This window comes from Papio anubis, chromosome 12 (genome assembly GCF_008728515.1).
Source record: "Papio anubis isolate 15944 chromosome 12, Panubis1.0, whole genome shotgun sequence".
Lineage (NCBI taxonomy): Eukaryota > Metazoa > Chordata > Mammalia > Primates > Cercopithecidae > Papio > Papio anubis.
Window position 1 is genome coordinate 122,808,001 of NC_044987.1, and position 25,742 is coordinate 122,833,742.

General features: G+C 63.8%; 3 protein-coding genes across 10 annotated transcripts in view; 1 reads left to right on the forward strand and 2 right to left on the reverse strand.

Moving 5' to 3' along the window:
• The window catches only part of TSPAN4 (tetraspanin 4), a 23,839-nt gene extending 8,779 nt beyond the window's left edge, over positions 1–15,060 (reverse strand). The window contains exons 1-3 of one of the 5 annotated variants that reach the window (XM_021925385.2): positions 14,945–15,055; positions 10,578–10,677; positions 7,535–7,614 (exon numbers count right to left, since the gene is read on the reverse strand). In XM_021925385.2, the coding sequence (XP_021781077.1) occupies positions 7,535–7,597 (63 nt within the window). In that variant the 5' untranslated portion in view covers positions 7,598–7,614; positions 10,578–10,677; positions 14,945–15,055. Of the gene's footprint in view, positions 1–7,534; positions 7,615–10,577; positions 10,678–11,309; positions 11,694–13,690; positions 14,006–14,944 lie in introns of those variants that run through there. The other 4 variants (XM_021925384.2, XM_003909359.5, XM_021925383.2 and 1 more) reach the window with 4 other exon arrangements.
• Positions 15,061–15,245: 185 nt separating this feature from the next.
• Positions 15,246–17,613, forward strand: POLR2L (RNA polymerase II subunit L). The gene is made up of 2 exons (XM_021925387.2): positions 15,246–15,423; positions 17,337–17,613. Exons 1-2 carry the CDS (start codon positions 15,329–15,331, stop codon positions 17,443–17,445), a joined length of 204 nt encoding a protein of 67 aa, XP_021781079.1. The 5' UTR covers positions 15,246–15,328; the 3' UTR covers positions 17,446–17,613.
• Positions 17,614–18,910: 1,297 nt separating this feature from the next.
• Positions 18,911–25,156, reverse strand: CD151 (CD151 molecule (Raph blood group)). Of its 4 annotated transcripts, none has more exons than XM_009185257.4 (8): positions 25,028–25,155; positions 21,705–21,795; positions 21,410–21,601; positions 21,008–21,082; positions 20,500–20,604; positions 20,232–20,390; positions 19,737–19,823; positions 18,911–19,633 (listed from the first exon to the last, which is right to left on the reverse strand). In XM_009185257.4, the coding sequence occupies exons 2-8, from the start codon at positions 21,786–21,788 to the stop codon at positions 19,574–19,576; spliced, it is 762 nt and encodes a 253-aa protein (XP_009183521.1). In that variant the 5' UTR covers positions 21,789–21,795; positions 25,028–25,155; the 3' UTR covers positions 18,911–19,573. The 4 variants fall into 4 exon arrangements, with proteins under 4 accessions (XP_009183521.1, XP_021781073.1, XP_009183522.1 ...); XM_021925381.2 differs by having other exon boundaries at positions 25,032–25,144; XM_009185258.4 differs by lacking the exon at positions 25,028–25,155 and adding an exon at positions 22,625–22,790.
• Positions 25,157–25,742: the final 586 nt, after the last annotated feature.

A 25,742-nucleotide genomic window follows, 5' to 3' on the forward strand; every position in this document is an offset into this window, starting at 1 on the left:
AAAAAAAAAAAAAAACCGCCTGCACCGTCTGCCTCTGCCTTCCAAGGACGGCAGACCTCTCCTGTCAGCAGGAAAATGAGCGGTTCCGAGCTCCCCTCGCCCCAAGGGGATGCCTCGAAGGGCACAGGGAGGACGTGTGCAGAGTGACTGGTACCATGCCAGGTGTGGGACACCCACGTTCCACAGGGGCTGGGCAGGAAGGGGCCTTACACCTCCAGCCCTGGACCCCTTCCACAACTGCCCCAGCCCTGGTGGGAACTGATTTCCCTAATTAACACTCCACAAAACATCCTCACCTCCACCCGAGATGGCAGGAAAGACCCACCCACTCGCTGTCACCAGGCGGGTTCGGTCACACACTGTGGCAGACGACAGCCCACATCGCCACAGACGCCTCACACCATCACACGTGGCCACACACACACACACACTGTGTGTTTTTTGTTTGGGTTTTTGTTTTTTTAGTTTGGGTTTTTTTTTTTTTTTTTTTTGAGACGGAGCCTTCCCTGCGACCCAGTGTCGCCAGGGCCCTGGCTCAGTCACACACACTGTGACACACACCAGCCCACATTGCCACAGATGCTGCCTCACACCATCACACGTGGCCACACCCGCGCCGTCTTGCCCTGCGACCCGGCGTCCCCCAGGCCCCAGCGTGCTGCACCTGCATGCTGGTAGACCCACACAGATAAAGTGTGTGCACGTGGTTAATAAAATTACCTGCAATTTTGAACATGTTTCTGTGTGTGCAGCTTTTAAAACATTTTGGCAGGAAAATTATAGCCTTTAAGTGCAAGAGAAAATGCACCCCATTTGCTTGGAGACAGAACATCAAAGGCAGAATGAGCAGGGCTGAGGCCAGGAGGGCCAGGTCCCTCTGGTCAAATGCAGCCAGAGGGGCAGCAGCTGGGGGTGTGGCTGGCAGCCTGTGTATCCTACCAGGGTCCCACCCAGCATCTGGGCCTGGCCCCGGAAACCAGAGGAGCTCCATCCCATCCCCACGCACTCAGTACAAATGGGAATCAGCTAAAAACCTCCCTCCCTCACTGCTGCCCCCACCAGGCCAGACACAAGCTCAGGCGGGAGGCTGATGCCGCCCCATGACAGATGGGGAGAGGAACCCTGGATGGCAGCTGGGGGAACAGCCCAGGCGAGCGGCTCCATCCCAGACCTCTTCACCTCCAGAGTCGGCGGTGCCCGGGGCCCGTCCTTCTCCCAGGCATCAGCTCACACTGTCCGATGCCCAGAACCTGTCCCCAGTACCTGCCTGAGACCATCTCTGGCCAATGTCCGTCCAGTACACCTGGCCCCAGGCTCAGTCCATCAGACACTTGCTCACCCTGATCTTCAGCAGCAACTGATGGCTCAGCCCAAGACTAGGAGCCCAAGAGGCTCGGGGGGCCATCCCCCAGCGCTGAGCGTGTGCAGGTGCTGCTGAGGCCTGTGCATTCTCCGCTCTGCCCTTCTTTTCTGGTCTGGACAGCCCACCTGAGCCTCTTGGGCAGGTGCTGGGGGACGGCCCCCTTGAGCCTCCTGGAGGCCTCGGGCAGGGGTACAGTCACTGGAGTCCATGGAGTGTGCTCCCTCCAGGCCCACGGGGGCTGCGCTGACCGGCTCTCCATCCTCAGCCCACTGCCCCTCCAGCCACGCGTCTTTGTGTGGCAGATGGCTGGGCTGCCAGCCACGTCCTTGGAATAGGATGGGGGGGCTAAGTCCCCGCAGGAGCCAGGGCTCTGTCCAGAGACAGGGATGCTGGCAGCCAGCACAGCCTCAGGACCCTCTGGGCTGACGGGAACATCCCATCATGGCTGGGATGCTGGTTTCCAGGGATTACAAGTCTGTCCACTTACAATGTGTGGTTCGCTGTGATTTGTTTCCTTAAAGCTGTGGGCCCCGAGCAACATCCTGTCTCCACACCCCCATCTGTCCTCCGTTCCCTCACCCCTGAACCTAGGAGCTCTCCAAGGGCCCCCAGGGCCCAGAGATGAGGAGACCAGCCCCACCCAGTGACCAAGGCCCACCATGAGGCCAGTGTCCAAGGCAGGGAGAGCAGAAGAGCCCTCGTCAGGGGGCACCTGCCCAGGGTGCCAATGCTGGGTCCTGCAGGGTGAGTAGGAGTTTGCTGGAGGGCGGGGAGGAATCTAGGAGGAGACTGTGACCCAGCGGGGCTGTGGGTGCAGCAGGGCTGCGTGGGAGCCGCAAAGAGGCAAGCCGGCCGTCGTCAGGCCAGGGCCACGGCTCACATCACACAGGTGCAGCTGGGAGCCCAGGCCCCCACACTCACTCCCGTCCCCCTGCGTGGGCCTCCTGACTTCTCTGCCTGCCCCTGCAGCCCTGAGCTGCCAATGCCATATCTCTGCCCCCGGAGAGAGCCATCTCCACACCGAGGCCCGGCCTGCCTGCCCTGCCACCAGCTGAGACCTGGAACCTGCAGAGGTCCATGGTGCCAGGCCTGTGTCACCAGGTGGACAAGTCTGACCTACCCCCAACAGCACCAGAGCTACCTGGAGCCCGCAGCTGGGCAGGCAGCGTCCCCCAACCGACCTCTGCTGCTGCCCACCCACCGGGAGCCACACACTTCCCAAGGCTCAGACACACTGTGGTTGCCGGCATCAGGGCCTTCCTTCAGAAATGGATGCTGGGAGTTTGCCGCCATCCCCACCCCAAAGGCTGGCCTGGGATGTTGAACTCCTCAGAGAGGCCTGGGAGCTGGAGGCAGAGCCCTCTGCCACCCTCGGGGACACTGTGCTGCCCAGAGGCCAGATGCCATGGCATCTGCCAGACATCGCCTCAACTCATCCCAGGGGAGGGGAAGCCAAGGACTGGCCCCCGCCGCACCCCTCCACCAGGCTCACTGCCGATCTCAGAGCAGAGGCCCCAAGCGCAGCCAGGACCTTCCTTTGGGGCAACAGAGAGTGGGCAGTCAGGCTGAGGGGCCCCCACACCTCCAGGGTTGACAGCTCAAACAGGACAGAGCCAGGACAGTCCCCGTGTCCCCTCCAGGCTGGGGCCCTGGACCACATGGCTCCGACACACTGCCCACCTGGGTGTCTCCCCGGGGGTCAGTGCAGGTGGCAGGGGGTTGAGGGGCCTCCCACATTTCCACTCACCCCCCCGGGTCAGGCCAGCACCTGGGGACCTCATCCTGTACCGCCCCACGTGGTGCAGATGGGAAAATGAGGCCCCAAGGAGGGCAGGACCTGCCCGGCGTCCCACAGTGGCAGGCAGGACTCCGACCTCCACCCCGGCCCCCCAGAGGGGCCCTAACCACACAGTGCAGAGAGGGCCTGAGCTTCCGCCGAGCTCCTGGTGCTGGGGCAGGGAGGGGAGAGGAGCGGCACCCACCCTGAGGAGCAGCGTCGGGAAGGAGCCGAGGCCAGGCGGGCAGGAGGACAGCCCTTGGTGGTGGCACCTTGCTAAGGAGCTCAGCCGCCTCCACCCCTGATGGGCAGGAAGTGCAGGCCCCGTCCTCTCCCCTCCGCCCCTGGGACCTCCACTTCCATTAAGGGAAGAGCGTTGCTGGCAGAGGTTGAGCTGACGAGGCAGCACAGAGGCCTGAAGGTGGGGGTCCCGGGGCAGCAGAGCCCCCATGCCCTTACTACTGCTGACCTGTGTCTGTGTCGGCACCTGCCTGGACCCAGGACACCTTGCTCAGGCTCACGGGCCCTGCACCCAGCTTCCCCCAGAATGGGGCTCCTAGGAGACACCCGGGCCCCATCACAGGCCGCGTGCTTCCCACTCCCCACCTTGTGCAGGGAGGGCTCAAAGGCAGGCTCAGTGGCTGTGCCCCAGTGGAGCTGCCATCACCGGGGGGGGGCTCCTATTAGCTGAAAGCAGGCAGTGTGTCCCCAGATGCCCATGGGGCTAGGAGTTGGCACCACTGCTCTGAACTCTGAAGGCCCCACCAGGTGCCCCACCACCAGGCCAGGACACATCCTACCTCCCCACCCTGGCTGCCCCAGGAACCCTCCCCACTCCACCCGAAGCTGGAGGCTCTGAGTACAGACCCTTGCGAGCAGCCCTACCCTCCCAGACCCCAGCAAAGATGCCTGCCCCGGAAATCCGAACCAACGCTGTAAAGAAATACGTCAATCAGTCTTCTGGAGCAAGCCCCTTCCTTCCTCCCACTCAAGTAGGCCCCAAGGCTGCCCCAGGTCCAGTTAGTGACTGTGGTCTCAGCCAGGGGCCCAGTCTGACCGTGGGTGTGGAGGGGGTCTCAGGTCTGGACCCAAAGAGACCTTGGAAGCCAGGAGTACTGTCAGGGCCTTGGAGGGTCTGCATTTGGAAAAAGGGGGACTTTGAGAAGAGCATGAAGGCAAAGGCAGGAGAAAGAGGTGCCAGGCTGGGGTTGAGGGCACAGGAGAGCAAAGCTAAGGGGCAGGCGGGCACGGTGGGGGCAGAGGGAAGCTGCAGAACCATCACTGCACCCTGACCACTGCACAGGAGCCAGGCACGGGTCCCCCACTCTCAGCCCCCCAACTCCTCCCAGTGCCACAGGACCCCTCATCCTGGCCACACCCGTACCACTTACAGGGCTCAGCCCCTGCCTCCACACCCACAGCCACACCCAGAATGGGCACAGCCCCCCAGTCACACACAACTTTCCTCATCCCGCCCCGGCTCCCACCACTGCCCATGGCTCTGGTCACTGGCTGCCCACTGGGGCTCCCCCACGCCCTCCCCACAGGCCCAGCAGGACTCCGGCAGCGGGGGGTCAGGACAGACACACACGGGCTCTTGGGGTCCCACCAGGGGGATGCCCCTCCCACCACCTTAACCCCTGAGCTTCACTCCCGAGGAGATGGAGGAAATGATTCTGAGGAGGAACGGGCCAGGTTCTGCCCCCTGGCAGGACAGATGAGTTGGAAATGCAAAAGCCCCTACTACAGAGAGCTGGCACCCCCAAAAGGAAAGGAGCCCTGGGGAAGGGGCACCAGGCCTGACTCCTGAAATAGCCTCCTGCCAGGAGGAGGGGGCTTAGCTCACAGTGACTCACGGCACAGCAGGTGTGGACGTCAACCCAGGACAGACTCTCCTGACTAAACCCCCACCCATTCTTATTTCCCCTGCCCCGCTCCCGCCCTCAGACCCCCACTGGGCACCAGCCCAGGGTTGGGGGGGCCAAGGCTGGTGTATGAGGCCAGCGGGGCTCCAGTTTGCTGGACTGGGCAGCAGGTGGTGATTGAATAATAAAAAATAATTGGGGCCGGTCAAGGTGGCTCACGCCTGTAATCCCAGCACTTTGGGAGGCACTTTGGGAGGCAGAGACAGTGGATCATGAGGGCAGGAGTTCAAGACCAGCCTGACCAACATAGTGAAATCCCGTCTCTACTAAAAATACAGAAATTAGCCGGGCACGGTAATGCACATCTGTAATCCCAGTTACTCAGGAGGCTGAGGTGGGAGAATCGCTTGAACCCCAGAGGCGGAAGGTTGCAGCGAGCCGAGATCACGCTACTGCACTCCAGGTGACAGAGCAGGACTCCATCTCAAAAAATAAAAATAAAAAAGAGAGAACTGGATTTTCCAGCCCAGAACAGGGTCCCAAGAGGGTTCCTGGTGTGTTCCTTCCCAGGTTGAGGACGGCGGAGTGTGTCTGCCAGCGGTAGAAATGGAGGCCTTGGCCGGGCGCGGTAGCTCAAACCTGTAATCCCAGCACTTTGGGAGGCCGAGACGGGCGGATCACGAGGTCAGCAGATCGAGACCATCCTGACTAACATGGTGAAACCCCGTCTCTACTAAAAAAAATACAAAAAACTAGCCGGGTGAGTTGGCGCCTGTAGTCCCAGCTACTCGGGAGGCTGAGGCAGGAGAATGGCGTAAACCCGGGAGGCGGAGCTTGCAGTGAGCTGAGATCCGGCCACTGCACTCCAGCCCGGGCGACAGAGCGAGACTCCATCTCAAAAAAAAAAAAAAAGAAAAGAAATGGAGGCCTCTTTGGGGTTCACAGAGCAAAGCGGGGTCCACCTGGGGTATTCCATGAAGGTGGGCTGCTCTCAGGGCAGAGACCGCCCCCCCGGGGGCCCTCTTCTTTCTCCCTGAAGGCAGGTGTCCAGGCCACGGAGGAGGGGAGGAGGGGGGACAGAGGAGAGGGCTTCCCCTCCCAGGACCTGCCTGCCTGCCGGGCCCCCACACCCACTGCCCTTCAGTCATCCGGTCCTGTCCCCCCATCACAGAAACACTCTGGTCACTCAGTCACCTGCAGCCCACCCCCCACACCCACCAGCTCCAGCCCAAACCCATGTCTCCCACCCCCCTACCTCCAAGGCACCCCTCAGGCCTGGACCTCACCCCTTCAAGAGCCCCTTGCAGAAAACAAACCCTTGGGGTGACCCCTTCTGGAGGTGGATGTCTGGACCAGGAGGCTCCTTGGGTCACACCCGGCAGGCAACCCAGGCTGCTGTCCCTCCCAGGGACCCCCGCAGCCCCCACCCCAAGCTGGCAAGAGAAGGAGCCAGGGCTCAGGAGGAGAGAGATGGGAAGGCAGACCCAGGCTTCTGGGCACTTGGCCCCAGCTGGATCTCATGCAGATGGACAGCCTCCTGAAGCCCAGAGCCCAGGTGAAGCTGAGGCCACACCCCTGACTCCCAGCTGCAGGAGCTGGTTCAGGAATTAAGGATAGGGCACAGAATGACCTTGGCATCACTTCACCTCCCCCAGCCCAGCCAGCAAAGCCCCAGGCCTGGCCCAGGTCATCCTTGGCCACCCCCAACTCCAACTGCCCTCCACAGGGGCCAGGGACAGGACAGGGTCGCGGCTCCATGAGGCCAGGTGGGAGTCCTGCCCCACCTCCTGCCGACTTGGGGCTGGGGTGGAACCTTGTCCTCCCTCTACTTCAGCTCTGCTCCGCCCAGCACACAGGGCCCACCCTAGACACCACTCCAAGTCTGAGCACACCTGACACCACCTCGGCAAAAGTTAGGGAAGCCTCTGCTGCCGGAGGCGCGGGAAAGCCAGGGTCTGCCGCGAGCACTCATGGCCCACGGCCCTGCTCAGTGTCCGGGATTCCCTTCCGCAGCGCCTCCCGGCAACTGGGGAACCTGGGCGGCAGCCGGCTCAACCCCTCGGAAGTGAGTCCCTTGGCCGGGGAGGTCGCCTGCCTGGAGGAGCGGGGCCGAAGCAAGGATGCCAGCTGCACCGAGGAGGGGGGGGGCCCAGGGGAGGCACCGGGGCCCCGCGCAAAACGGGCCACGACCCGGACTGGAATCCCGACCCTAAGGGAGGCGCAGTGCCCGGGTGGTCCTGCCCGGCGCGCACGTGTGCAACGTGTCCCGTCCCATCAAGAGAGGAGAGGAAAGGGGGCCGGGGCGTGGGGCAGCCTCTCGGAGTGCAGGGGTCAGACCCAGCGAAAACCTTCCCCACCCGCCCAGTCCAGACCCCAGCCGGAGCAGCGGTCTTGGGTCCTCCTGGACCACCCCCCCAACCGCACCCAACGCCCGGCCGGGGCAGCGACTCCGGCCTCCCAGACCCCGCGACCCCCCGCGGCAGGAACCCCGGGTCTTTCCCGGGCACCCACCCCGGCGCCCGGACTCACCCAGAAGAGCAGGTTGAAGGCGAACATGAGGTACTTAACGGCTTGGAGGCAGGCGCGCGCCATGCCGCAGCGCTTCAGCTCTAGGAGGAAAATGAAGGAGAGGTCCAGGTAGAAGACCACGTACTTGTTGCCCTTGGGCGACGTGTAGCGCGCCTGGGCCGCCTTGGGGCCGGGATTCGCGTGCAGGCCGAAGAAGGCGCCCCCGGCGTCCCCGCCTCCCGCGCGCCCGTACAGGCTGCTGTAGCGCCGGAAGGGGCCGCCGCGCGCGAAGCCCGGCTCCTTGCCCTCCGGAGAGGGGCTGCGCCGGTACGTGGACTCGTCCGTGCTGGAGCGGCGCATCTCGCCCGGGTGTGCCGGGGCCGCCTCTCAGCGCCCCACGCCCGCCGCCCCGGAAACCCCCATCCCGCCGGCCGGCGCCTGCTCCGGCCCCGCTCCCGCTCCCGGTCTGGCCCCCGCGGTGGCAGCGGGACGCGCGGATCCGCACGGACCCCGGCTGCGGGACCCCAACACCTGCCCGGCCCGCGCGCTGCAGACCCCGCGCCCCGCGCCCTCGCGCGCCCCGCCCCGCGCCCTCCCGGCCAATCCCCGGCGGCTCCGCCCACGCGCGGACCCCCTCCCCTCCTCGCCGCACCGCCCGGCAAACCCCAGCGCTCCGCCCGGGCCGACCAATCGCAGCCCCCGGCAACGCACCAGCCGCGACCCCGGCCCCTCCGCCGGCGCCTGCGCCCCAGCCCTCCCCACCTTGGGCGCGCGGCAGGAAGATGCTCGCGAAGGACGCCTGAGGGGACTGGGGACCGGGGCCGGGGCCTGGGGATGAGACCTGGGCAGCTCTTGGCCCGCGACCGACGCCCCCAGCCCTTCCCCCCACGGTACCTCGCCTGGACCCCGGCCCCGGGTCGGGCTTGGAGACCTCCGACCACGCGAACAACACGCAAAGCACCACGCAAATGGAGGGTTACCCCGTTGCTGTCTGGTGGCAACTTGGGGCGACTCCGCCCCGGGCGCTTTGGGAAGCCCTGAGTGCCGGGGGCGGACGGGGGGGAGGGCTGGGTCAGCCTGCACTGCATGGAGCGGGTGCCGTTGAGTCTTTGACTATACGAGAGGTTCCACAACACAGAAGAGCGCAGGTGTGATTGCTGAGACATCCCCCCGACCAGGCAGCCCCGCGGGAGGCTGGCAGCCCCAGGCCAGACCCAGAGCGTTCCAGGTGGGCACGGCTCGGCCTCCGCCCCGTGTAGTCCCCAAGGCGGGAGCGGGGCCGGCTTCAAGGGCAGTCGCTCGCACCCACCCCAGCTGGCTTGATGCTCTGCTGTTCCCGTCTTGAAATTCTTGGTAATTTTTAAACAAGAGGCCCAGAATTTCATTTTCTTCAAGCCCCGGCTGGAAATCAGCCTGTAAGAGACCCCACCCCGCCCCCGACAGGTACAGACATACTGGCCCCGTGCGCAGATGTGCCTGCACTCCTGGTGTCATGATGCTGGGTGCGCACATGCCTCCCACAGCCGGATATGGGGACAGAGGCCCCCAGCTGTGCCCCGCAGCCTACCCCATGTCTCTGAAGCCGCAGCTCCACCGCAAGGCACAAGGGCCCAGATTCCTGGCAGGTGACCTGAAGCCCAGAGGTCGGGCATGAGGAAGGGAAGGAGAAAGAGGAGGGAGAGACCGCTAAGGGAGGGGAAGGGGTGCTCCATGGCAGGGCTGGCCATCTCTGGAGGCCTGGGTCCTCCTGGAGTAACTGATGTGGGAGGTGGCAGGTCTGGGGAGGACTGCCGTGGGAGACCTGGGTGCCCAGGGAGGTCCTGCACCTCTGCCCACCCCTGAGGACCTGCCCCAAGCCTCTGCTGCCCCCCAAGGGTTCTGTAGAGAACTGCAGCCCAAGCCCCGGGGCAGCACCCCATGCCCAGGTCCTCGCTGGGGGAAGGGGACAGGGGGCCCCCGGAACAGGAGGCTAGTCTGGAGGTCCCCTGAAGGCCCACACGGCCATCCTGGCGCTTCCCATGGCCCCTACCCTGTCCTTCCCCTGAGGGTTCTTTGGTGGGTCTGGGCCCCAGGAATGGGTCAGAACAGAGGCCATGCATCGGGGCCCAGCAGAGACCCCAGGAACCCTGGGACCCCGACCCTGACGGAAACACCCGCATGGCGCCCGGCCCCCTTCTGCCGGCCATGCGGGTACAACCCGAGGGCAGACACTCAGCCGTGGGCAGCGCCTCCAGGGAGCTCGCATGTGACCTGGGCAGCGCTCAGAGCACCTACTCGTGGGCCAGGCAAGGGGAGGTGCCACGGGGACCTGGGAGGACCCCAGGCTGACTGGAAGAAGCCAGACCCCACCTGCAGTCAAAAACACCACCTGAGCCACCCCAAGGAGAGCATCTGCCGCCAGGCTAGCCAGTGGCACCCCTGCCCCATCTCTCCTGCATCCCCCTGTGGCTGGGGCTGGAAGAAGTGGCGGGCAAGGCTCGAGGGTCTCACGCGGGTGGGAGGGCAAAGGGAGAGCTGGAAGGAGAAGTGGCGGGCGAGGCTCGAGGGTCCCACGCGGGTGGGAGGGCAAAAGGAGAGCTGCTCTGGGTGCCTGCACTCAGCCCAGCACCCAGGATGCAGTCCCAGTGCCCCCCAAGACCCCTGTCACCCCCTTTCCCATCTACAAAGCCCTGCACACATCACTCAGGTGAGCAGATGAGGCCTATTCAAGAAGAAATCAAAAGCCTCAAACAAGGCCACCGAGGGCCAGTAGGAGCACGGGCTGGGCTTGCTCCTGCTGCCAAGTTCAGGATTCACACTGGGTTGCTCAGACACAGGCAGGGGCCCGGGCAAGGCCACAGTGTCAGAGCTCAGCCGGGGAGGGTCCTTCCTCAACACTCCAGCCAGGGTGTTCTGGGACCCTGTCTCCAAAGTCCAGCCCCTCCCCACGGGAGCTCCGATTAGACGCTCAGGTGTGTTGTCAAAGTGTCCGGCTGGCAAGGCCCCTGGGCCAGCAAAGTGAGACCCAGAGGCAAGCCCACTGCTGCCCACCACAACCATCCAGCCCCGCCGGGCTGTGACATACCTGGGCTGGCCACAGGAAAGAGGCCAGGCGCTGCTCAGGGCCCCTGAAGGCTGACCAGTGGGCAGGCAGGCGGTGGGTGCAACCAAGGCAGCCCCAAGCTCTGCGGAAGGAAAGACGGGCAGAGTGGAGCCCTGGCTTCCACCCTCAGCACAGCCAGAGATGCTCCTAGACAAGGGCAGGGAACCCCCCCTTGGGGCCAGGTCCCTACAGGGCAGAGGGGCAGTCAGGGGTGGGCAGGGGGATACACCACCAGACTCGGGGGAGAAGACCACTGAGGAGTAGCCCCAAACAGGAGAGCTTTGAATCAATGACTGAGTCACCAAATTCTGCCCGTTCAGGCCTCTGAGATAGCCAGGCAGGGACACAGGCTCACTCACAGAGACACGGTGTGCAGAGAACACATGTTCAAAGACATATACTCACAGCACAGGGACATGCAGAGACACAGGCCAAGGCACACGCTTGCACCCACACAGACACGCAGCAGTGCCTCCCCGCTGGGGTCCCAGACCCCTGGACCAGCCTGCTGTCTGCTTCCTGCCAGGCACGAGCACTCCCACCCCACCCTGCCTTGGGCTCTGAGCAGACACCCCAGCTCAGGAAGGGGGCCTCGCGCCCTCCCCATGGAGCTGTCAGCAAGGACCCTCAAGGCCCTCCTCCACCATGGGTTGGGGAGTCTGTCCTCCTCCTGCCACTCATGGATTTCTGGCCAGGGAGAGGCCCCAAACTCACCTGGGCAGCCAAATGCAGTGCCGAGCACTCCCTGCCCTGCTGGCTCCACCCCGCAACACCTCGCCCCTCAGACCCGGCTCTCTGGAGTGAGGTAACTGTCCTTCCAGTAGCCCAAGGGCAGGAGGAACCATAGAGGCTCCAACCCAACCCTGGCTGAGCGAGGGCCCCAAGACAGACACCCAGAGCTCTGCAGGTTGGAAAACCCCGGGGGACTGAGCTGCAAGGAGACCTCGGACACCCACGAAGCCAGAGGGAGGTCCCCCCCAAGAGGGGCCTGCCCATGCGACAGAGCAGCCTGTCTGCAGTAGCCTGGGTGCCAGGCCAGTGGAGCGGCCTCTCTGAGCCCCAGCAGCAGGGCAGCAGCTCAGTCCTGGCCCAGCCCAGAGCCCGGGGTCGCCACACAGCCCAGCAGGGGCAGCTCAGGACAGACAGCAGAGCCAAGCCCACACACCCTGACTCCCCAGGCTCACAGGCTCTGAGGTAGCTTTGAGGAAGCAGGGAGGCCCGCCAACACAAACAGCTTATGCTGTGGGCTTCCTGGCTGCCTCAGCCCCTGCGGGGCCCCAGTGCCCGTCCCAGGCCCTCACCCTGGGCGGGGGGGTCCCAAGCAAGCTAGCACCCCCTCATGCATACAAGGAGCAGGGACTGGGGGCTGCACACAGAGTCTGGGTGGGACCAGGCCTCTCCCACCCAAACCTGAGCCCTAGAGGCTGGAGACACCACTCTGATCCCCCCACCAGCCCCAGGGGAGGGACAGACAGTCCAGAGGTTCCCCAGTCTTTCCTCCCAGGACCACCGAGGCCAACCCCACACTCCAGGCCTTCCCCGTAACCCTCCCCTGCACTGTTGGGTATTTCTTTTCTGGGAGTTGGGGGTGAAAGCAACACACTTAGGACCCTGGGTTGGGGGGTACCTTCCCACAACCCCCAGGCTCCAGGAGCAGCCGCACCTCAGGTGCCATCCCACCACAGCCCGGGCCCTGACCCGTGCAACCTAGACCCCTACAGAACAGTCTGGGGGGCACATCAGGCCTGGGCAGCTGCATGGCAGGCAGTGACATTCCCAAATGCCACCAGCCCAGGCATGTGAGTGGTTAGGCTGGGGCTAGTTCAGCCTTGGCCCCATCTACAGACCCCACTGCTCAAAATGCCGATCTCTCAGGACTGCAGGGAGGACGCGGACGTCGTGGGTACGGCAGGCAGTGGCCTTGGCTGTGTGCACCGCTGAGGTGTCGGGCACGTGTGCTCGTGATGCCGTGTGCACCCACCCCACCCCACAACATCCTCAGGGTGAGCACACATCTGTCCCAGCCATGGACAGGGCCAAGGGGCACAGGTGTGGGGGCGAGGCTGGGGACACACACCATGATCACCCTCTCCCAGCCAAAGGCCATGCCTGGCCTCAGTGGCAGGAGGGATGCAGCCCTCCTGGTGGGCAGTTTCTGGTCCCACCTGAGCTTCACAGATAGGGAAACACGGGCTGTCATCCCAGACCAGAGTGCAAGTTCAGCTGAATCCCATTGAGGGCGCGGCCCGTGCTCCCCCTCCCAGCCCTCCCGTCCCGTGGCTGGCCTGTTTCCAGGGCAACACCCGGGGTGGGAGGGGCTCAGCAGCTAAAACTTCAATCATGGGTTTCCCCTGGTCACTTGCCCTGAAGTGACCCCTCCTCTAGCAGGAAGCGCTTGGGGGAGCCCACCCTCCGCTCCCTGTGCCCTGTGCTGACCACAGGAGGCTCCACAACGCCCCCTTCTATGAAACCAGTGCCTCGCCTCCTGGCCCCACCCCAGGCCCTCCCCAGAAGCCAGGCCGGGTCTGTACCAACACTCCACACCCAGGAGAGAGGGGCCCCCACCGGCCCCTGCTGGCCAGCACAGTGCCCTGCCCCCCCACCAGGCTCCCTCCCACCCCCGCTAGCCTGAGGAGGGTCGGGCCCAGGCCCCAGGCTGTTCCGCCCCACACGCTCTCAGGGGGACGCACCAGCCAGGGCTGAGGCAGGCCCAGGCTCCCCAGGGTCCTCAGGTATAGCCCCGTCAGGGCTGAGGACAGGCCTGGGCTCCCCAGCAGCCTCCACACACATGTGGTGGGGACTCGGGGGAGGGGCACAGAGCCTGAGGCTGGGGCAGTCTCCAGGTCTCAGGGGCTCTGCTAGAAAATGGAGGGATAGGAAGCGTACACACTTGGAATTCCAAGAATGTCAGCTTGGCCCAAGCCAGGATTTGGAGGGCAGCTTACTCTCCCCGCCCCGTGCTCCGAGTAAACAACTCCTGCAGGCAGGAACAGGGGCAGGACAGGCCCTGGACCCTCCTCCAGGAAGCCTCCGGGCCCCCACCCACTCCCCAGGGCCCACCCTGCTAACATCCCGGACCCCCCTTCCTCCCTCACCTCCACAGCCACCAGCAGCCTCTGCAGCTGAGCCTGGCTCTGACCCCAGGCCACCGTTACTCACGGCCCCTGTCCTGCCCCTCTGCCCGAGCAGGATGTGCGTCCACTCATCCTGGGGGGAGGGGGTCAGGGAAGGGAAGTGGCCTCCGCTCGTGGCTCTGCACGTGGCTGGGTGGGGTATGACAAATGCCACTGGGGAAGCTGCCCAGGGCCCTGGCCAGGTTGGGAGCAGAAATCCCAAGTGTGCAGTGGATCTGGCCAGCACCACTCTGGATCCAGAAAACCCTTCATCCTCCTCCCCTGCAACTAAGGCAGACCCAGCATTGCCCTGAGAAAGCGGCAGCTGATGCCTGGAACCCAGCACAGGTCCCACCCCAGCTGGAAGCCCCAGCCCAGAGCCCCCCCATGGGTGCCACTTTGCAGCCCACCCACCCCCCACAGCCTACCTCGCACCTCCAAGGAGTCTTCTTTGCCTCCTACTGCACACCGACCCCCCATTTCCTCACCCCCACCCTAGGGGCACAGCAAGGAGGGTGCTGGTGCCAGCCCCCCCGCACTCCATCCGAGAGACACAGGCTCCCCCTCCCTCGTCCTCCGTAGGCCCTGAGCTCCAGGGCAAGGCAGAGCTGCGGCCTTCAGCGGGTCCTGCCAGTGCAGCCTCCGGGAGTCTGCCCAGGGGTCCCCTGTGCCGGGGTCTTCAAGGTTCAATTCAAAGAGCACCTCTTCCACGACGCCCTCCCCGACCTCCCTCCCGGGCCCCCTCTCCCCGTGCTCAGAGGCGCGTCTCAGCGTCGGGACGGCGAGCAGCCCAGCAGAGCCGGGACCGGGGAGGGCGCACCCCGACCCCCTTCCTGGGAAGGAGCGGAAAAAACGCGGACAGGAGGCCGGGGCGGGGAGCAGCCGGCGGGGGCCGTAACAGCGCGGCCGAGGCCAGGACGGCGCCCCTAGGGGCTGGGCCGCGTCCAGAATGGGACCCCCGAACTCGGCGCCGAGAGCCCCGGACACCCCGCGGGTAGAGGCGGAGGCGGAGGGACCCACTACCCGGCGGGGCCAAGAGGGGCAGCAGGAAGACCCGCCCCGGCCCGCGCCCGCCCTCTCCCCAAGCCCCCGCGCCGGACCCCACTTGTTGCTGCGTGTCGGCTCTAGGCTCGAACTCGCGCGCCCCGCTCGCGTCCGGCTCCAGCCGCTCCCGGTCGGACACCTCGGGCCGCGAGACCCCGGCCGCACGCCCCCACGACCCCCCGGGCGCTCTACCTGCGCCGCCGCCTCCCGCTTGCTTCGTCCGCTCCCTCCGCGCAGCTGTCAGTCAAGAGGACACGAGAAACGCGAACCGCCACCGCGGCTTTCGGCCCCTGCTCAGACGCCGTAGCTCCGGGACGCACCAAGATGGTGGGCGGGGGTGTGTCGTCTGTTGCTGCCGCGGCCGCGCAGGCCCAGGAGCCCCGGGCCGCATGGGGAATCCCCATGGCAGCGGAAACTGCGGCCAGCGGCGCCGGGGCCAGTGTATGAACGGCTGGGGCAGCGGAGAACGAGCGGAGCCGGTCCCCCCGCGACAGTGGACGCGCCCGGGGCGGGGCCTGGGGGGAGTTCTTCCCGTGCGGCCGGACCGGGCCGGGCAGTCTGGGACGCGTCGCCGCCATGATCATTCCTGTACGGTGTTTCACTTGCGGCAAGATCGTCGGCAACAAGTGGGAGGCCTACCTGGGGCTGCTGCAGGCCGAGTACACTGAGGGGTGAGGCGCGGGCTGGGGCCGGGGCTGGGGGCTGAGTCCGCCCTGGGGTGCGGGCCGGGGCGGGAGGCGCAGCGCTGCCTGGGGCCGGCGCTCCATGAGCAGCTTCATACCCGGCCACTCCGGCCCAGCTCTGTGATCTGCTTTCGGGAGAACATTGTCCCCTGAAGTCTGGGGAGAGAACGGAGTTGGGCTTCAAACCAGTGGTGTCCTGGGGAGTCTAGGTGGCCTGGCGGGTGACACGCGTCTTGTCACCCGCAGTAAAGCCCTTGGTCTCCGTCCTAATCTCTCGTCTCTGCTCCCAGACCCACCCCATGTCCTGCAAACCTCGCTGCAGGACGGGCGGGCGCGGCGGCTCACGCCTGTAATCCCAGAAGTTTGGGAGGCCGAGGCGAGAGGATTGCTTGAGCCCAGGAGGTCGAGACCAACCTGGACAACCTGGGGAGACCCTGATCTCCAGAAATTTTTTCTTTTTTTTTTTTTTCTTTTTTGGGACGGAGTCTCGCTCTGTCGCCCAGGCTGGAGTGCAGCGGCGCGATCTTGGCTCAGTGCAACCTCTGCTTCCTGGGCTCCAGCAATTCTCCTGCCTCAACCTCCCGAGTCGCCGGGACTACATGCGTGTCCACGCCCGGCTAATTTTTGTATTTTTAGTAGAGATAGGAGTTCGCCATGTTGGCCAGGCTGGTCTCGAACTCCTGACCTCAGGTGATCCACCTGCCTCGGCCTCCTGGAGTGCTGAGATGACAGGCGTGAGCCACCGCCCCTGGCCCTCTTATCTTTTTAATTCGCCGGACTTGGTGGTGCACACCTGTGGTCCCAGCTACTTGGAAGGCTGAGGTGAGAGAATCGCTTGAGGCTGGGAGGCAGGTGAAGATTTCAGTGAGCCGAGATCACGCCACTGCACTCCAGCCTGGATGAGAGAGTGAAACTCTGTGTCACGCACACACACACAGAAAAAGAAATGCAGGGCAGACTTGCTGACCACCCTCATCATCGGGCTTTGTAGGGGAGGCATCCTTCTCCTGTGCTTGTCCCTCAGTGCTGCTGTCACCACCGTGCATGAGTCTTGGTGCCCCCGCTGGAGTCTGACCCTTGCCTGCTGAGTCCTGGTCACATGTGAAACCCCAGGCTCGTGTGTGCCAGCCTGCCACAGGCTCTCAGTGCAGCTTGCTGGACGAATGAGTAAAGCGAGTGGGCTGCCAGAGTGAGTGGCTGGTGGCCTGTCCAGACCCTTTCCCAGGGATATGAAGGGCAGGGGCCTCCCATGTGGCCTCCCCTTTCCCAAGCTTCTGTCTCTGCACATTGGAGCCATCAGTGTGGGAGTTTTCTGGAGGTCTTGATGGTGACTGGACCTTGGTCCCAGGGAAATTAAAGCTTCTAATTGGCTTGGGAAATGGGAGAGGTGGCTCCCTGGAGAAGCAGTCTCTCCCTGATTGAAGGAAGCAGAGGTGAGGAAAGACGCCACAGTGACAGAGTAGGGCTTGCTCTGGCCGGGGTGGGGGATGAACCAGCTAAGGGCAGGCCCCTGGAGAGCTACCCTGCTGTGGCTGGTGTGGGATGAGGGGAGCTGCACATCAGGACCTCGGTGGCCTTGGTTTTCTATGCTCCCCCAATTACTTCTAGTTTTCGTTTTATTTATATTTCTTACATATGTTAGACACACATATATACAGCCGGAGTAGGTGGGAGAGGAGGCTCCTCACGCTCCACCCAGGGATCTGGGCATTGCCAGGTTACTCCAGCCAGGATCATACCGCTAGGTCTCTACTTCTGATCCGGGTGAACGTGTTCACCTTGCCGGTAGCAGGGGAGTGAGGCCAGCAGGCAGTGAGAGGCAGCTTGGATGTGGGCTCCAGGCCTGTGCAGACCGTGGAGAACTCAGCTGGCCTCTCTGTTCCTCCCCTCGCTTGACACAGGGATGCGCTGGACGCCCTGGGCCTGAAGCGCTACTGCTGCCGCCGGATGCTGCTGGCCCACGTGGACCTGATCGAGAAGCTGCTCAATTATGCACCCTTGGAGAAGTGACCAGGCTGGAATCCACCTACCTGCCATGCTGACCATGGGCCATGAGCATCCTGCCCCACGTTCACAAGGCTGAGGCATCCAGGAGCTGGCGCAATGCCTCGCCACAGCGTGTGTGTGTCCCATCCCCCACTCTGGAAGGAACAATCCAGTAAAGGTCTTTCAGAACTACCAAGGTCCCAGCCCTCACTAGGATGTCAGGGGCCAGGACTAGGCCCAGCTCTCACACCGCGGCAGCCCAGGGAAGCCGACTGGGCCATGAATTCTCCTAGCCCTGGGGCCAGCCTGTTCCACAGGTACCCCTGCAGGAGGTGCTGCCAGGAGAGCCTTCCATCTCAGGGCTCTTTGAGGTTCCCTCCTTCTGGGTGCTCTTCAGACTGAGCAGAGGCTCCTGTACCCTCTCTCTTGGAATCTGAAGAGCCAGATTTAGGCCAGGCACGGTGGCTCACCCCTATAATCCCAGCACTTTGGGAGGCCATGCTGGCTAACACGGTGAAACCCCGTCTCTACTAAAAATACAAAAAAAAAAATAGCCAGGCGTGGTGCCGGGCGCCTGTAGTCCCAGCTACTTGGGAGGCTGAGGCAGAACTGCTTGAACCCAGGAGGGGGAGCTTGCAGTGAGCCGAGATTGCGCCACTCACTCCAGCCTGGGTGACAGTGAGACTCCATCTCAAAAAAAAAAAAAAAAAGAACCAGATCGTCTGGGGCCCAGTCTTTGCTATGGTCACGGCTGCTAGCACCTGCTGGCCCCTGCCCACTGCTGCCTGTCCCTGAGGGTCCCACCCGAGCCTAGCAGGGAGGGCAGGCCTTAAGACACCCCTAGTTGGCTTGGGAGGAGGCCCTGCTGTCCAGGCAGTGCTGCCAGCAAGCACCCCAGGTCAGATGGCCCTGCTGCTGAGATACCTGGCGTGGTGCCCTCTGGTGGGGGAGAATGGGTCTGCCTGAGGGTCTTCAGTTCTGAGCCTTAGGGACAGGAGCCTGGGCAGTGGGGGGTACAATCAGTGACTGAGCCCTGGCTCCCGTCTCCAGGGTACCTCTGCCAGACACTAGGCTCTGGTATCTCCCACCCATGCCTCCAGCAGGGCCTATAGGCTCCACCATGTAAACCCCCTCACCCTACTGCCCCCACCCATCTGCCTGACGCCTCTTACCTGGGCACAGCCCCCAGTGTGCACCCTTCCCATGTCTGCTCCCCACCATGACCAGAAGGGTCTTTGGAAACCATTTTTCCTCTCCCCCAGGGGCTCTGAACACACTACCATCTCACCATTTAGAAACATGCTCAGTTCTTTCTGCTGTGAGACCTGTGCTTGGCTGTCCCTGGCATCAGACCTCCCTTCCCTGGAGCCCCATGGGGGCTGTGTCCTGGCTCTGCCCTTCTTTGTCCTGACACTGCAAGGAGGGGTCTGTCTACCCTGCTGGACGTGAGGGGCCCTGAGAACAGACCACCATCTCACCAGCACAGCGGGCTCGTCCATCTGCCCCACAAGTGTTTATTGAGCACCTGTATGTGGCAGGGATGGTTGTAGGCATCTGGGTACAGCAGTGAACAAAACTGGGAGGCCCCTGCCCCACACAGGCATATGGATGGGGCAGTGCACAGTGACCATGTGGCATTTCGGGTGGTGGTGACCACGGCGGGGAAGACAGCAGGGGCTCTGAGGGAGACGAGGCCTGGGTGGGGAGGGGCAGAGGCCCAGGCCCAAGGGTCAGACCTTACTCAGCTTCTCCGACTGGGATGGGGCCATGTGGCTGCAAGGCAAAGCCCCAATCCCTGAAGGGCCTGGGGTGTGAAGGGCTTCTCCCCCTGCTGGGAACACTCGGCCTTGCCCTACTCAGCAAGGCCCCTTCCAGCCTGCATCTGACCACCAGGCACAATGTGTTCAGGCAGCCCCACAAAACACCCCCAATACCGTCGTCCCGCCAGCCCCCCTTACTTCCCTGCTGGGCTTTGGTGTGCAGCGAAAGGCACTTGAAGCTGCCTCTGGGGTTGGGGTCCCCAGAGGTTATGGTGATGGCACAGGGTGGCTGTCATCAGGGAGCCCAGCCCCTGGCACTTAGTAGTCTCAGCTCAGTAGTTGGGTGCAGCAGCAGCAAGGCACAGAGAGCCGCGGCCAAGCCCAGGGCAGGGTCAGTAGTGCTCCAGCTTGAGGCTCCTGTATAGGCAGCATGTGAAGATCATGCCAAAGACCTGTGTGCAGAGCCAGGGGGGCATAAGTAGATGCCGTGGGGCCAGCAACCACCGCCCTGCCCCATGTCCCCGACAAAATACCCATCACCCCGTGTGCCCTCACCTGCACACAGGCAATGCCGGTCCCCACAGCCCCAATGACCCTGAGGTGCTCCTGGATGAAGGTCTCCAACTTGGTGATGCAGCCGCCCTGCGGGGCGCAGATGGGTGCTGAAGGTGGGCCCAGGGGGCACTTCCCACTGGCCCCCACCACCTCCAGGGTGTGGCCATGCCCACCCCTAGCACCTATGCAGCCAGGCCACTGACAGACAGCTCAGCCAGCCACTGGGCTGCCCACCCACCACCTCCTAAGATATCAGAGGCGTGGTCTCACTGCCCACATCTGGCCACTGGGCTGCCCACCCACCTCCCGTAGATGTTGGAGGCGTGGTCTCACTGCCCATATCCAGCCACTGGGGTGACCCACCTCCTCATAGATACTGGGGTGCCCCCATACCTTCTCATAGATACTGGAAGCCCCCCACACTTCCTCATAGATACTAAAGGCCCCCCACACCTCCTCATAGATACTGGAGGTGTGGTTCCGCTGCCCACCCACCTCCACCTTGTAGATGTTGGAGGCATGGTCCCGCTGCCCACAACCAGCCACCACCGTCTTGCAGCAGCTGTCGGGGACCACGCGGCCACCGGCCTCCCCTGAGCGGATCCACTCACTGTCCCGCCAGTCCTGTGAGTTGTTGCTGCCACAGCAGTGGAACTGCATCAAGAACAAGGCTCAGGGTGAGACCTGGGACCAGAGGCTCCTGCACAGGTCCAGGGAGGCCCTGGGGATGCATGCACCTTCCCAGCACCACCCACCCACCCACCTCCTGCTGCAGCTGGTCCACAGCGCTGGTCACGGCCTCGTGACCCGGCTGGTGGTAGCGCTTGGCCATGGTGTCCTTAAGGTTCTCCTTGAGCTCTGTGTTCAGCTGGGGTTGGAGTACAAGAAACTTCAGTCTCAGTCTAAGACCTTCCAAGGTGGGGCTGGCAGAGCCCCAGGATGGCCTGAGGGGAGGCCCAGGTCCTGGCTCAGAGCCAGAGGGAAGGGCTGAGGTCAGACCTCGGCATGAGGGGAGGTTGGGTGGTGCCAGGACCGTCACCAGGGTGACAGTGGAGTGCGGCAGAGGCAGAGATGGCTTCCGGATCCCCTGGACACCTGCCTGACCCCATGTGCCCCTGCAGAGACCTAGACCTCACCTCCAAGGCCCAGTGGCACGTTGGTCAGCTCTGGGACCGTGGGGATAGGGGCTGGGGCTAGCCATGTGTGTGCATCTGTGTGTGTCCACCCATGTGCATGTCTGTGTCTCTGAATGGCCTGCCCAGGCCCCTCACCTGCTGGTAGTAGACATAGGCGAGGACACCAGCGATGATCTCCAGCAGAAAGATGATGAGGAGCAGGATGAAGTACTGGGCGGGGGGGGGGCAGGGTGCACAAGGAGGCCTAGTTCTGAGGCCTAGTGCCTGGGCACCTCAGAGCAGAGTCCCCACCCCGGCTCCCCAGGCTCCAGGTGGGGGCTGAGTGGCGGCCACCCTCCCTGAAGGTTTCTTGTGGAGCTGGTGTCTTCCCTCAGCTGGTCCAGCGGGAATGTGGGGACCCACAGGACTAGGCAGGGGTGGAAGGACCGTGCCCCCCCCCCGGGTGAGCACAGCAAGGCACAGGTTCAAAGCCTGCAGCAACAACCCCCTTGGGCCCCATCCAAACCACCCCGCCCCGTGGCCCTGTGCCCTGCTGACCAGGCGCAGCAGGTTCCGACGCTCCTTGAAGGTGGCACAGCAGCCCAAGACCCCGGTCACCATGACGACAGCGCCCGCCACCACCAGGATGTAGGCTGTGGCCAGGTAGGTGCCCGAGGCCAGGAGGCTGATGTAGTCACTCTTGAGGGCCAGCGTCCAGATGCCCACTGCCATGACAGCCAGGCCGGCCAGCTACAAGCAGTACACACCAGTCACCAACTCTGCCCAGGTCTGATGGTGACCCAGGAGGGGCAGGGGTGGGGGTGGGAGTGGGGGCAAGGCGACCCCTCCTCACCCAGAAGCAGCAGTTGTAGGTAAACAGCAGGTACTTGAGGCAAACGGTGCCACATGTTGTCTTCTTCTCGTTAAACTCACCCATCCTGGGGCTGGGGAGGCAGGGGAGGGGTCAGCGGGGCCACAGCACCAGACCCCTGACAGGGACAGATAGGAGGAGGGAACACAGATGCCCAAGCCGGCCCAGGAGTCGGGTGGAGCCAGCCACTGTCCTGGGAGACCTGCGAAGGAGCCCCTGTGGGAACATGACGTGTCACCTCCTAGCGACTCAGGAGCCCTGACCAGGTGCAGCCACGAGAGACCCCTGGTGCCCACAGATAGGCCAGGGGTCATGGAGGACCGCCCATCATCACTGCTGACTCACCCCTGCTGGCGGCCCGGGGAGGAAGCCCTAGCGGGTACCTCCGGTGAGCTCATGCCAGCCTGCCCGCCCCCCATGGCATTCCCGGGGCCCCACGTCACAGGCTGACAGGAGACTACGGGCCTGCAGTGAGGGCAGAGGAGGCCACTCAGAGACAGAGACAGCAGAGAGGCAGAGGCTCAGACAGGCCCCAGCTCAGCCCCTTCCTAAGGCTCTCCAGGCCTGTTTATGGTCTGTTAAAGGGCAGCCCTTCCTTCCTCCTGGCCCGAGTGGGGAGAATGGAGCGTGGAGGCAGGTGGAGCCTGGCAGACTGGGAGGGTTTTTCCTGGACAGGGGACCCACACCAACACGAAGGGGCAGCACAGACAGGCTGTGCCCCTCCCCAGAGGCCCCGTGCCCTGCCCAACATGCAGCAGCGGGCAAGCTGTGAGCACAGGGAAGGCAGGGACCGCATGGGGTGCAGACAGCAGGTGAGTGCCCCGGGCCACGTTTCCAGACAGCACAGCCAGGCCTGGTCTCACTGCCCTCAAGAGCTGCACTCCTGCCTTGTGTGCACACACCAACCGGGCTGGGAACGACTCCTCTGCAGGACAGGTGGACAGAAGCTCCCCAGGACTCTAGGCTACAGGGGCAAGGACATGTCAGGTCACAGGTTACACGTCTGGCCCAAGGGCCAGAGTGGGCTGGGTTCATTCTGGAGGCAGAGAGAGGAGTGGCCAAGCCTGGTACTTTAGTCTGGGCTAGGGTGGGGCAAGCTGCAGACATTTTTCTTTTTTCCTTTTTTTTGAGATCTAAGGCTGGCTTATCGCCCCAGGCTTGAGTGCAGTGGCCAGATCTCAGCCTCACCAAGGCTCTGCCTGGTTCACCATTCTCCTGCCTCAGCCTCCTCCTCCCCGAGAAGGCTAACTACAGGCTCTCACCTTGTCTCAAGCAGTTTTTTTTTTTTTGTACTTTTAGTAGAGACGTAATTTCACCATATTAACCAGGATGGTCTCTCATCTCCTGACCTTGATCCGCCTGCCTCGCCTCCCAAAGTGCTGGGATTACAGGCTTGAGCCACCGCTACCTGCCTTTTTTTTTTTTTGACAGAGTCTCAGGTCGCTCCAGGCTGGAGTGCAAGCATCTCAGCTCACTGCAAGTCTGGCCTCCGGGTTCAGGCTATTCTCCTGCCTCAGCCTCCCAAGTAGTTTGGGATCATGTATGCCTCACACCACCCGGGCTAGTTTTTTGTATTTTTAGTAGAGACGGTTTCTTTTTTTTTTTTTTTTTTTTTTTTGAGATCGGAGTCTCACAGCTCCCAGGCTGAGGCAGTGGCGTGATCTCGCTCACTGCAAGCTCCTCAGCCTGGTTCACGCCATTCTCCCCGCCTCAGCCTCCTGGGTGAAGGAGACTACAGGCCCGCCACTACTCTGGCTGTTTTTTTTGTATTTTAGTAGAGACGGGGTTTCACCATGTTAGCTTAGATAGTCTCGATCTTCTGACCTCGTGATCCACCCACTGTGCCTCCCAAAGTGCTGGGATTACAGGCTTGAGCCACCGCTACCGCCTAGAGATCTGGTTTCCACCGTGTTGGCCAGGATGGTCTCGATCTCCCGACCTCATGATCTGCCCGTCTTGGCCTCCCGAAGTGCTGGGATTACAGGCTTGAGCCACCGCGCCCAGCCTTTTTCCTTTTTTTGAGATGGAGTTTCGCTCTGTCACCCATGCTGGAGTGCAATGGTATGATCTCGATCTTGGCTCACTGCAACCTCCACCTCCTGAGTTCTAGCAATTCTCCTGCCTCATTCTCCTGAGTCATTGGGATCACAGGCGCCCACCACCACGCCCAGCTAATGTTTGTATTTTTAGTAGAGACAGGGTTTCACCATGTTGACCAGGCTGGTCTTGAACTCCTGACCTTAGGTGTTCCACCCGCTTTGGCCTCCCAAGGCAGAGGACATTCCCGGACAGTGTCTGATCCTGGGAGGGACCTCATGCCTTCCCCAGGTGCCCCACTCTTGGCCTTCGCTCCAGGCCCATCACTGGCTCTTCTGCCCCAAACAGCAGCAGCTACAGCTTGGGAAAGAGGCATCATGAAGCTCGCGGGGACAGACCTGACCACTGAGCTGAGAGGGGACATTCACCCTCCATGAAGCCAGGGGCCTAAATACACGCACGAGGGGTGGCACGAGCAGACCCTGCCACCAGCGGAGCGGTGTGCCTGCCACCGATGGGGGGGATGTGTGTCTGTCACTGAGCTGGGGGGATGTGTGAGCCCCTCACGGATCTGCCCCTGGCCTGGCTGTGAGGTCCCAGGCTTTCTGGAGAGGCTGGTTCAAGGCACAGATGCGGCCTCCACCGCGAGGACACAGACGACCCGCTGCGGAGTGGCCCCTCTTCCCAGGAATGCCTAGTCCCTCTGAACCCCCTGGGAAAAGGCCATCCAAAAATAGCTCTCCGGCCCTCCCCGAGTCCCCGGGACCCGCACCAGGCCCCTGGGCGACCCGCGCCCTATCAGGGGGAGCCCCAGTCAGGAGGACCTGGGACTCCGCGCCTGCCAAGCGTCCCCGGGGCACTGCAATGAGGTCACCGCCGCCGACCCCGCCCGGCGCGGCCAATGGCGCGCCCACTTGCACGCGGGCGGGGGCGGCTGCGGGCGGAGGGAAGGCGGCCGTGTCCAGGGACAATGAGCAGGGTGTCCAGGCTGCGCGTCCCGGGACCCCTGGGCCGAAGGGTGCCGTCAGGCCGGTCCAAGGGTCCGGGAGGCGCCTCTCCTTGCCACTGCGCCCCCCTCACCCGACCGGCGTCCGCCTCCCGCGGAAGGGCCTGCGAAGGAGCTGGGCCAGGCGGTGGGTGCGGCCTCCCGGAACCTCCCGGCGCCTGCGGCTGGGCCTCCGGGACTGGGGCGCGCAGGGCCTTCGGCCTCCTCGTTCCCCTCGTTCCCCTCGCCCCGCTCGGCCGGGCTGCCGTGACGTCGCACTCACCTACCACTCGTCGGAGTCCGGGACCGGGCGGCGGCGGCTGCGGGGGCGGCGGCTCCCAGCGCTGAGAATGCGCGGCCCGGCGCCTCCGAGGGGGACGCCCCGCCCCGCCCAGGCCCCGCCCCGGCCTCAAGCCCCGCCCGGGGCGTCAGGACCTCGACAGGTCTGAACCCGCGTGGCTGGCGGGAGCCGGTGGGTGTAGGCGCTGGGGGTCGACCCGACACTGCGGAGGCCGGGCGAGCTGCAGCCCTGGGGGTGCCAACAGCCCATCAAGGGCTCATCCGGTCCAGGGACAGAGGAGCTGGGCGGGAGGCAGGCCCGGAGATAAGACGGCGACCAGCCCAGCCAGAGGGCCTGGGCTGTGGCGACCGGGCCCTCCTCCATGCCCAACCCCCATCTCTTTCTCAGCACCCAGGAACCGCCCAGAGGCTGCAGGGGTCGGCAGAACGGATGCCGGCCTGGGGGAGGGGAGGGCCTAGCGCTGTGGGTAGATGCAGGAGAGGGGCTACTCTGCGTGCAGTGTGGACAGCCTGGAGACCCGGGCAGGCCTGGGGTCCCACGGAGAGATACCCATGGGGTTCTGGGGGGCCCATGCCCTCCAGACTGGAAGGGGCCACTGGGAGCGGTGCGAGGAGGTGAAGGAGGAATGGTAGGGCCGGCCTAGGGCTGCACCAAGAGGCGGAGAGTGGGAGTGAGGAAGGAGGGGGCTCCCCACCCA